This window comes from Lycium ferocissimum, unplaced genomic scaffold, assembly GCF_029784015.1.
Source record: "Lycium ferocissimum isolate CSIRO_LF1 unplaced genomic scaffold, AGI_CSIRO_Lferr_CH_V1 ctg10139, whole genome shotgun sequence".
Lineage (NCBI taxonomy): Eukaryota > Viridiplantae > Streptophyta > Magnoliopsida > Solanales > Solanaceae > Lycium > Lycium ferocissimum.
The window spans coordinates 8,167-18,900 of record NW_026713169.1 but is presented as its reverse complement, the minus strand read 5'-3'; the positions used below and the strand labels follow the sequence as shown (position 1 = coordinate 18,900).

At 36.1% G+C, this 10,734-nt stretch overlaps 1 protein-coding gene and 2 long non-coding RNA genes across 3 annotated transcripts; 2 read left to right on the top strand and 1 right to left on the bottom strand.

Annotated features, from left to right (window-relative positions):
• Positions 1-217: 217 nt before the first annotated feature.
• On the bottom strand, positions 218-2,376 carry LOC132041420 (uncharacterized). The gene is made up of 3 exons (XR_009411024.1): positions 2,331-2,376; positions 1,542-2,213; positions 218-1,177 (listed from the first exon to the last, which is right to left on the bottom strand). It is a non-coding gene; the product is annotated as an uncharacterized LOC132041420 (long non-coding RNA).
• A 1,775-nt stretch (positions 2,377-4,151) lies between these two features.
• LOC132041418 (probable WRKY transcription factor 7) lies at positions 4,152-6,209 on the top strand. Its single transcript, XM_059432133.1, has 3 exons — positions 4,152-5,260; positions 5,352-5,477; positions 5,599-6,209. The coding sequence occupies exons 1-3, from the start codon at positions 4,560-4,562 to the stop codon at positions 5,762-5,764; spliced, it is 993 nt and encodes a 330-aa protein (XP_059288116.1). The 5' UTR covers positions 4,152-4,559; the 3' UTR covers positions 5,765-6,209.
• Positions 6,210-6,822: 613 nt separating this feature from the next.
• On the top strand, positions 6,823-9,592 carry LOC132041419 (uncharacterized). Its single transcript, XR_009411023.1, has 3 exons — positions 6,823-6,991; positions 7,076-7,221; positions 7,705-9,592. It is a non-coding gene; the product is annotated as an uncharacterized LOC132041419 (long non-coding RNA).
• Positions 9,593-10,734: the final 1,142 nt, after the last annotated feature.

The window sequence follows — 10,734 nt, the reverse complement described above, 5'->3', positions numbered from 1 at the left end:
AGGCCTTCTGTTGTATCCACAAAAATTGAACCAAGGATCAATCGTGCCACAATTTGGGAGCTTTGAGCAAGTTGAAGTTCCCGCCTTGAACAAGAATTCAAACACGTCCAAGTCAAATGTCCACTCCAATAATAAGTACGGTGAAACTTGGACATTGGTTTCTCATAAAAGACATAAGCATTAAAAAGCTTTGAAGTGACAAATCCCAAAGGAAAAGAGCAACCACACATCATCTGCAAACATGGAGAAGCACAAAGTCTAACGGAAGAATTGATAAAACAATGCTTCATAACAAAGGGTTCGAAATCCAGTTACATTATTGTAATTCTTTCCTGAACTGCTCCTTGATGCACTAGCTTAAACTACACATCGCAATGCTCCTCGATGCACAAACCTTAACTGCAAGTTGCAATGCTCCTTGAAACACGAGCCTCAACTGCAAGCTACTATGCTCCTTTCCGCATAAGCTTAAACTATACGTTTCAACACTCCATGATGCACGAGTTAAACTGCATGCAAAAAAAAAAAAAAAAAAAAAACTCAAATAAGATACTCTTTCTGAGTCACGTAATGACTTGATCCACTTTACCGAGGTACGTAGGCAATTTAAAATTTTCTTCTAATTACATTCACATGAGTAAAAAAAAAGACCCATCCCTTCAATGCGAAGCCAAAGAAAAGTTGCTTGCACAATGTTTCCTTTGCTCCCTTTCACACGCTTGGAGAATCTAAAGATAAGATTCTACAACTTTGGAGGAAGGAGCATTTTTCCATGACGATCTTCTTACATCAACTTCTTCATAGTAGATGGATCTTGGTGCATGTATGGGTCTACTCACTCTGTCTAAGGGCAAATCTACTTAGTTCATGTACTTGCTCGACATAACTGCAAAAAAAAAAAAGGTAATTCAAGTGTCTCTTCCGCCAAGCTAAAGAGGGAGATGCACCATCAACTTTCTCGCCAAGGTTGGAAAGGACTACTCTGAGTGTCAATCTCTTTAAGCCGCAAGGAAGAGATACACCATGTAATTGCTCTATCAACGCCACAAGGAAAATGGAGGCTCCAAGTTGTGTCCGCAAAAATTACTACAATGGTGGACACACCAAGTGATTCCTCACAGATCACGTGGACATCTTCTTGGTATGATATCAAGACCATTTGTGCTCCTTTATAAACCTGCAAACAAACAAAAAAAATGTTAGCACCAAAACGCTTCAACTCGAGATGGTGAACATTGTGACACACACATTTATCTGCCAAATCTTGAAGGATTAATTCTCTACAAATTCTTCCATTAAGTAGTTGGAAGGATGAAATTCTCTTTGTACGTCTTTCTCAAAATGCAAGTAGAAACGAAGTATACTTCATTTTTCAAGTCGCGGGGATAAGAATCTCCATATGTTTGTTCACCAAGGTCGGAAAAGCTGACTCCAAGTGGTTGTGAATACGCCAAGTGATGTCTTGAAAAATGGTGTAAAGCCATAAGCAAGGGGGAATCACCAAGTTGTTCTTCGCCGAAGTAAAAAAAAAAAAAAAATACCAAGAAAGGATATATGCATTAAGTTGCTTCTAGTCAAAGCCGGACAGAATGATACATCAAGTTTCATTGAAGTCGGACGGACGACCAAGTAGCTGCTCGCTAATCAACGATGATGAAGTATGAAGGGCCTTCCAGCACCGCAGGAATTTTGTTTGATCTTCGTGGCTTCGGGAGCGGTTTGTGACGTCGTGTGTATCTTCTCGATTCGAAATAGAGACCATTTACACCTTCATGCAAACCTACAAAAAAAAAAAAAAGGAAGATACACAAAAAAAAAAAGAAAAAAAAAAAGAAGTGTGCTCATGAATGCAGTCCAAAGTCAGGTATGTCAAATTGTATCGCTGATTTCAAAAATAATTTATGTCAATCCAGAAGGAGTTTCTATTTGATTTTTGGATATCTCGTAGTCTTCTATGTTTTATTTTTACAGAAACAAGCCGCTCGTCATTTGGACTCAAATTTCAAAATATGGAGTTTTCCGTGTGACTGCACAGTGCTGAGAGAAGAAAACGAGTTCAACTTGAAAAATAACTCCCGTCAATCCAGAAGGAGTTTTGGTTTGATTTTTGGATATGTCGTAGCCTTCGATGTCATCTTTTTACAAAACTAAGCCGGTCGTCATTTGGACACTCCAATATCAAGATATGGACTTTTTCGTGAGACTGTACAATGCTGAAAAAAGAAAGCGCAAATCAGGAAATTCAACACAAATTCTACGAATTGAAAGAAAAACTTTAGTTCTTTTGAATTCAAAAAAAAAAAAAAAAAGAGAAAAATCCCGAGTAAAACCTTTGGAGGGAGAATGAGCCACGCATTTCAAAAGATTGTGGTTGAGATGATTGCATAACACATCCTTATATAGAGTTCTTGAGGTTGTTTATCAACAATTCTCAATCCCATACAAGTCAAGTTGTGGTAAAAGTTAAAGAAGGAAAATATTCTTTTGCATAATATAGAAAGGCTGAACCAATAATTTAAGGAAAAAGAACCTTATATTCTTTTGCATCGTATGAAAAGATGAACAAACAAATTAAGGAAAAATAACCCTATATTCTTTTGCACCATATGGAAAGATGAACCAACAATTTAAGGAAAAAGAATCCTCTATTCATTTACTTACACATGAAATGACTTTGTGGTCACTAATTTTGGTTATGAATGAGGTCACTCCAAGAAAGAAGGATTCTTTGCAAAACTAAACAAGGAAAGAAAAGTTGTCATGTGTATAAATTCAACAATTTTCCCTATATGGTTGTAGAAAGTTATGTACATGTTGAAAAAAAATCACAAAGGACATAATATATATTTTTTTTTTTGGAGCTAAATGGTTACATCTCCCAATTGGAAATGAAAGGATAAGATGGAAGATGCATTTTGTAACGCAAAAAAATAAAAAAAAATAAAAAAAATCTTTCGACAAGTTGTTTCAAGAGTCTACAAATACATGTTGCCGAGTGCATTTTGAAGACACACAAAAAAATTAAATTGAAGTATAGCCATCAAGTTTCAGCAAGCCTACACCTCGACAAGTCTTGAAGTAGAGGACATCAGCAGACATTCAAATTTTAATTAAATTAATCCATACGAAACTTGGATTAAATTCTAAGTTATTGACATGTTGACCAAGTCAAATTTTGGTTAATAAAGTTTTATTAATATTTAAGTCAAAATTACACGATTTGAATGAAATCCAAATCACATTTTGGTTAGTCCATTAAATTAAATTGGACCTCTACAAGACAAGCCCAACCCACGTCTTTCTAGCCCAAGGTTCCCTAGAAATACTTGGAGACTAAAATACATTCAAATCTAGCTCACACCTATATAAAAGGGTCACATATCCCATTTTGAAGACATCTTGAAAGTTGCATAGCATCTTGACTAGAGGCAATAGGAGAGCAACGACATCCACATAATCTTCTCCAAAAGTCTTCGACAAGAAGGAGAGTTCGAGAGACGTCTTCCCTCAAGAACAATCCAAAGTGTTGTTCAAAGTTATTCAACACATCAATAGAAGTCCGTCATCCATTCGAGAAAGACGCTACATTGGCCCTCGAATCAAGACGAACAATACGGAGATTAGAATCAAAGGATACATCCAGAGATGTACTCGTAAAATAATCAATAAAATAATTTTTCTCACATTTATTTTATGATTGCAGTTATTTAATTTAAGCTAGCAAAATTTATCGCGAACAAGAATATTTAAACAATAATCGAACTTTTTGGTTGATGCGAAACCAATTTGTGCCTAATAAAATAAGTTAAATCAATACAATCTGCTTTTCTACCTTGATTGAGCTCTGTGTCAACTCAACCTAATTTTTCTTGATAGCCAAAAACAATTTTTCTCACCACTTCTAGATTTATTTCCACACCGATTTTACCTCAGTTCTAATAAGATTATTTTACTTTCTTTATTAATTTATTACAAAAAGATTGACATATTTATAAATTTACAAATAATTTATTTTTATGAGATGATTTACAATCACACAAATATCTATTTATTTTAAATTATATATTTTAAAAATCTTCTATTATTTTTTAAAATCTATACCAAATCAAACTAAGGCAATATGGAGGGAGTACTATTCATCATCATCCAACGCCTCAATTATTTAGCTTTTGACTTTCTGCTTCCTCGTTCCCATCTCCTAAAGTCTTCCTTCTTCCATTCCACCGCTTTACCCGTTAACGGGTCTCCCACTCTTAAAAACCTTTGGTCAATATCTTCTTCTCCCTGTTTTCTCCAAAAATCCACGTGTGCACCTCTCATTGGTTTTACCCTTTGACAGAAATCAGGTCAGAAACGGCAAGTCAGCATTTGCATTGAAATAGAAGAAAATAAAACCATTCATCAAAGTTTGACTCCCAATACATTAGAATACAATTTCCTCTCTCTTTTCTTTTATCATCTTTGGCTTTGTTCTACTTCTCCTTTCTCTTCATCTCCTTTTCTCTCATAAATATTGGGGTTTTCTCTTTCTCTTCTCTTTGTTTGATGTTTTTACAGATATGGCTGTAGATTTGATGACCACTAGCTGTAGGAACAATAGTTACACATCAAAAATGGATGAAAACGCCATGCAAGAAGCTGCTACCGCTGGTTTACAAAGCGTTGAGAAATTAATCAGATTGCTTTCTCAATCTCAAAATCATTCACAAAAACTGAAACAGAACTTTCAAGATCCATCTTTAAAAGCTAACCCCACCATAGATTTTTCAACAGATTACCTAGCAGTAGCTGATACAGCTGTCAACAAATTCAAAAAGTTCATTTCTTTACTTGGCAAATCAAGAACCGGTCATGCCCGGTTCCGTAGGGGTCCAGTCACCACCAGTCCTAAAGAAAAGGAGAACCCACAATCCGGTTCAAAAATCTATTGTCCGACCCCGGTTCAGTGTTTACCTCCGTTCCCCCAAAACTCGCACGTCCAGGTGGGGTCGTTGGAGAGGAAAGAGTCAACGACGACCATCAACTTTGCTACCCCATCGCCAGCGAATTCATTCATTTCATCGTTAACAGGTGACAGCGAGAGTTTGCAGCCGTCGATGACGACGTCGTCAGGTTTTCAAATAACAAATCTGTCATCAGCCGGCCGGCCGCCTCTCTCGACGTCGTCCTTAAAACGGAAGTGCAGTTCCATGGATGATATGGCCGTTAAGTGCAGCAGTGCTGGTGGATCATCTGGCCGTTGCCATTGCCCCAAGAAAAGGTAAAAGCCAACGCCATCATGACCGCTCATTTTTTTTTTCTTCCATATTTTGTTGAGTTCTAAAATTTGCGGAATTGAAAATTTGTATCAGGAAATCAAAGGTAAAACGAGTGGTGAGAATCCCTGCTATTAGCATGAAAATGGCTGATATACCACCAGATGACTTTTCTTGGAGGAAATATGGTCAGAAACCGATCAAGGGTTCTCCTCATCCCAGGTAACCTTTATCTGTTACGTTTTTTAGTGGTTTTAGATCACTCGATCCATAAACATTTTTATATTTCAAATAGCTAGTTATATGAATCGTGCTTAATGTTTTGCGGGGATGAAATTTTCAGGGGATATTACAAGTGTAGCAGTGTAAGAGGATGTCCAGCTAGAAAACATGTGGAGAGGGCATTGGATGATCCAAACATATTGATTGTTACATATGAAGGAGAACATGATCATCCATTTTCCATTACAGAGACACCACCATCTGCTATAGTCATTGAATCTTCTTAACCTTCAATATTCAACTAATCTAGGAGCTAGTTCTTTGCCCCACCAAGAGACGTGAAGATTCTGTAAAACCAGAAAGCAATCAATGCAAAAGTTTCATTTGGTCAACTCCTAGAGAAAAGAACAAGATGGAGCAAGAGGCTTTTGGGGGTGTGTGAAAGGGAAGGGATTCTTGGGGGTTGGGGTTTTGCGGGGTGGGGGGGGGGTCCATTTGTTTATTGTTCTTTGTTTGTTGGCAGTTGAAAACTTTTGATTTTGCGTGAAAAGTAAAAGAGAAATATCTTAAAGTTTGTGGATTTGGCGGACATTGAATCATGCAAGTAGTGGGGTTTTACTTGTTTTTTTTAGTGTGAGTGCGGGAATTTCTTATGTTTTACATCTTTTTTGTCAACCATCCTCATACACCTTACATATATCATGTTAATAAGACTATTCTTTTGTTTTCCTCTCTTTCAATTTCAATAGAAATAATAGCATACTTCAATTGATATGTTCCAAATGCTCCACACTATTCATAATGATTTGTAGGATATTTTTCACCAAGACAATTGTTTAACAGCAACTTCAAAAAAATTGGTACGAATCAAATATAATGAATGTTAAAATATCGATTTTGTGTTCACTCGTACAAGCTCCTAATAAATAAGTACTACTGTACTAGAACTAAAAAAAAAAAAAAAGGAGTTCTGCTACCGAATGCAATTGTTAATTAATGGGAGAAGCAAATCAGTGCAATAGTCAAATTATTACAGGCGTACAGCTACTCTTCCATATTAATATAAACTATATTATCACTTGAGAGGTATTTTTGTCATTGTCTAGTTATTTTTTATTATGAGAAGATATAATTATCGTATTTTCATATAGTTCTCGACAAATATCATATACGCGTCAGGTGTAATAGAGAGAAGGTCCATTCATTCCAGTTGCCACTCAAATATTAATAAAGAAAGTTTTGCACCGTAATTGTTACTCCATGGGATAGCGGTATGAGGAATTGATCAAATTATTACACATTGGATAACATATTGCAAGTGGGATCTGTTGACCATCGATGGGTATTATCAGATAGTTATAATTTTTGCATATTTGATACAGGTTTCAGGTTCGAATTTTTGAAATAAAAAAGCTTTTAATAGGGAACATCATATCTTTTTATTCGATTTATTTGGTGCAAATTTAAATTAGTTTAGTTAATGAATTATAAATACAGAATGATTAAATAAAAAAGTTGGTACCTTTTTACAAACTATAAGCGCTATTTGGTGTAAAATAAAGTCATGAGTCTTTGAAAGCCAATATTTCTATAATTAGCTCAATGAGGGGACTGATATGGGGTGGAGGGGATAACAAAGTCAAAAGGGAAATAGTGGGTTTGATGATCAGTTGATTACTTTATGACCTCGAGAGTGCCAACCTCTCTCCTCCATATATAGTGTATATTAAAATTTGGGAAAAGGGTCAAAAAATATCCCTCTACTTTGGAAAAAGAGCTAAAAATATCCTCCAAATTTATTTTGGGTCAAAAATACTCCTCTCATCCTTAAAGTTTTTAAATATACCCCAGTCTTGACGGAAACTATCCCCCAAAATAACCCGAAATCATTATTTAAACCTGTTCCATCATTTAAATCCGACCCAACTAAATAATAACCCATAAGATCCCTTTATTTCCCCAATTCCCTCAAACTTCAAACCTACATATTGGGGGAATAAGGGGATTTTATGGGTTATTATTTAGTTAAATGTTTAAATGATGGTGCGAGTTTCAAAAATGATTTCGGGTTATTTTGGGATAATTCCGTCCACAAGACGTGTATATTTGAAAACTTTAAGGATGGGAGGGGTATTTTTAACCCAAAATAAGTTTGGAGGATATTTTTAACCCTTTTTCCAAAGTAGAGGGGTATTTTTGACCCTTTCCCTTAAAATTTTGATCCAAGTCTTTGGATTCTTATGATATGAATGATTTATATTTTCAAAGGCTTTCCTTTTCTCTATGATTATAATATAAAATGTGTAGTGGGCATTTGACAAATTTTAAAGTGTCGTCATTATTCATTAAATAAGAAGATTGTTTCTAGATGGAGTATATGGGTCTCATGTGGCTAGGGTTTGTGAAGACTTGTGACATGAGCCTTCCCTAGATGATAACTTGGTCAATTGGTCTTTGTTTTTCTAGCCTTTTGTCTGGTCAAAACGTGAGAGCTTCCTTTTTGATAGTATTTGGGATCCTATGCAACAGTTTTGGAATTATTTAGGACTTTTGATATTTAGATTTTTTAAAATTATCTGACATATGAAAGCAACTAATTCGACTAATATAAAATGTAGATTCATGTTGAGTAAGTCCACTGAAGGAGTAAAGCATTTTGTTGAAATGTTGTCTATTCTCATGGATCTAATCAGAGATCTCATATAAAAGCGTGAATATTGATCTCAAGAATCACACCACACTCCTCGATCAGTAGTACTTTGATCCAGATTTCTACAAGTACTACTACCTCTCTTACTATAACTCTCTTCTTTCTTTGATACGAATTAAAGAAAGCAAGCTTGCGAGAATTGTACATCATACAAAAGAGGGGAACATAGCCGCTAAGTAAGTTATCGGGAAGGAGTTAGTGCAAGTTCTGTTTAATGCATTTTAGTCCTTAATTAGTATTTATTAATTCCTAGTACTTATAATTATACATTAGCCCCTCAATATTTCTCTTATCTTATTCCGAGAAGCTCCAGAAGTTAGTTATACTCTGACAAGGGAGAATATCTTGGTAGAGTTGACACTTCTTTTGTACACTGTAATCATTCCATTCTGAATTTTATCAATCAAATTATTACCCTGGTTATCTCTTAGCGTAGGTTCGCAGTTGTTGATATAATCTTCTTCCTGATACAAATTTGTGCATCTACAACAGTGGTATCAGTGCTCTTTCTTGGCTATGCAAATTTAGGGTTTCGAAATGACACAAATGATGAATCTACTGCAAAGAATATCCATGTAGAGGACGAACTTCACCATCAGCCAAAATCAACTCGAGGCGAATCATGAACAGGCTTTTCAAAATCTATATCAAGCTCTACGAAGACTTTAAAAAGCTGTCAATGGAGGATAACAACCAGGGATAAAGATTTGGCAATTAGTGGAGGTGAGATGTATTCTCCTTCTGATAGGTCATTCAAATTTGTAGATCTAGCTACCTCCTTTCCTATAACACATAAAGCTCAAGTTTCTGTTAACAACCATGACCTTAATCCACAAGGCTAAGTCAGTACTCCAATACAAAACCTTCAGTCACCTGTGTACAAAATTTTCAAAACCCTCGGGTCCAAGGTACTTAAATCCAAATTAAACAAACCCGGTGCAAACCTCCATGTCTCAGCCATACAATTTCCATATACCATATATTCAGGGCATGCCGTTACAAAATGTCCAATTTTATCCACAGGTCTTACCCTTCGGTATGCAACCCCTCACAAATCCAATATATTCAGAATATCCAATATTCTTCTGTCTAGTACACCCAACATAATCACGTTCCTCCATCTTTATCCCATCAAGCCCTTTACACACCATCCCATATACCTAACTAGAATCCACCAGCTAATCCATAGTTCCATACTCCAAAGAATATCAGTAATATCTCATTTTCATCCCCATCATTTACCAAGCATATCGAGATTGAGTTTCTCAAATTTAATGGTGAGGACTAAAGAACATGGTTGTACAAGGTAGATCATTTTTCTCTGTAGAAGATATGCCTATCCACCAGAGATCGAAGCTGATAGCACTCAACTTTGCAGGAGATGCATCATAATGGAACTAAGGGTTTTTAAGAGGCTTGTCCCATTTACATCTCCCAACTTGGTGCTGAGCTCACTGACCCAATGATTGAGATGATGAGAGTGAAGCACACTAGGTTTGTGAAGGAATACCAATCTACCTTTGACAGGGTAATGACTAGGATCACTTTGCTTGTGGAGTATGCTATCAACATATTCGTGAACAACCTCAAGACTAAAATCAGTAATGCAGTCAAAACTGGCAGTCCTTGCAACCTATCTCAAGCATACCATATAGCTAGACATCAGAATCTAACTTTGCTGCCCAAAACAAAGTTATAAAGGCAACATCTGCAGGAACATAGTCACTGTCTAGGAGATTACTAGGAGTTGGATTAGTAACCTACATAGAAATAACGCATGCAATTTTAGGAAACCTATCACTGCAAGTATGGATAACACCAGGAGAAAAAGTATAATCTCAGAAGAAATAGATAAGAAAAGAGCAGAGGGGTTATGCTACTTTGAGATATAAATTTAAGGCCGAAAGGCACCCATTCTCAGTTGAGTTGGATGTAGGAGATGAAACATCGATTGAGGAGAGTGAAAACAGGAAGAAGGAGAGAGGAAGAAGAACTTTTGGTGGAGGTAATATAGAATTGTGCTATCTCTTTACATGCACTAAATGACACTATGGGCTATAAGACTTTAAGGCTTCAGGGCTTCACTGACAAAAGACCCTAAGACATTTTTTTATTGATTATGGTTCTACCCACAATTTTATTGATGAAGACGCAGTTGTGAGGTTCCGTTGTAAGCTCCAAAAAATGAACCCACAAACTGTTCAAGTGGTTGGGAAGAGCGAGACCCCAACTGATAAGATATGCAGGGGATTCAAATGGTTAATGCAGGGTACTATTTTTTAGGATGGCTTTTTCATATTTTCTATAGGCTACCGTGATATGGTTTTAGGGGTATCATGGATTTGTCCCGTGGGAGATATCATATTCAACTTCAAGAAGCTTTTCCTTGAAGTTTGAATACCCAGATAAACCATTAACATCACAAGGATTCTACCTAAGTTTAAGGAAGTCAGTGTTAAGTCTTGATGAGTTGTCACAAAAAAACATTTCAATTCTTTATAATCAAGTTGATGCAGACTGAAGTCAATAGTGGAAGGGATGAAGGTA

Excerpts from the sequence above, each read along its gene's own strand:
- LOC132041418 (XM_059432133.1), top strand. The coding sequence starts at position 4,560 with ATGGCTGTAGATTTGATGACCACTAGCTGTAGGAACAATAGTTACACA. Across the intron at positions 5,261-5,351 it reads TGCCATTGCCCCAAGAAAAG|GAAATCAAAGGTAAAACGAG; the intron begins GTAAAAGCCAAC and ends AATTTGTATCAG. Across the intron at positions 5,478-5,598 it reads AAGGGTTCTCCTCATCCCAG|GGGATATTACAAGTGTAGCA; the intron begins GTAACCTTTATC and ends TGAAATTTTCAG.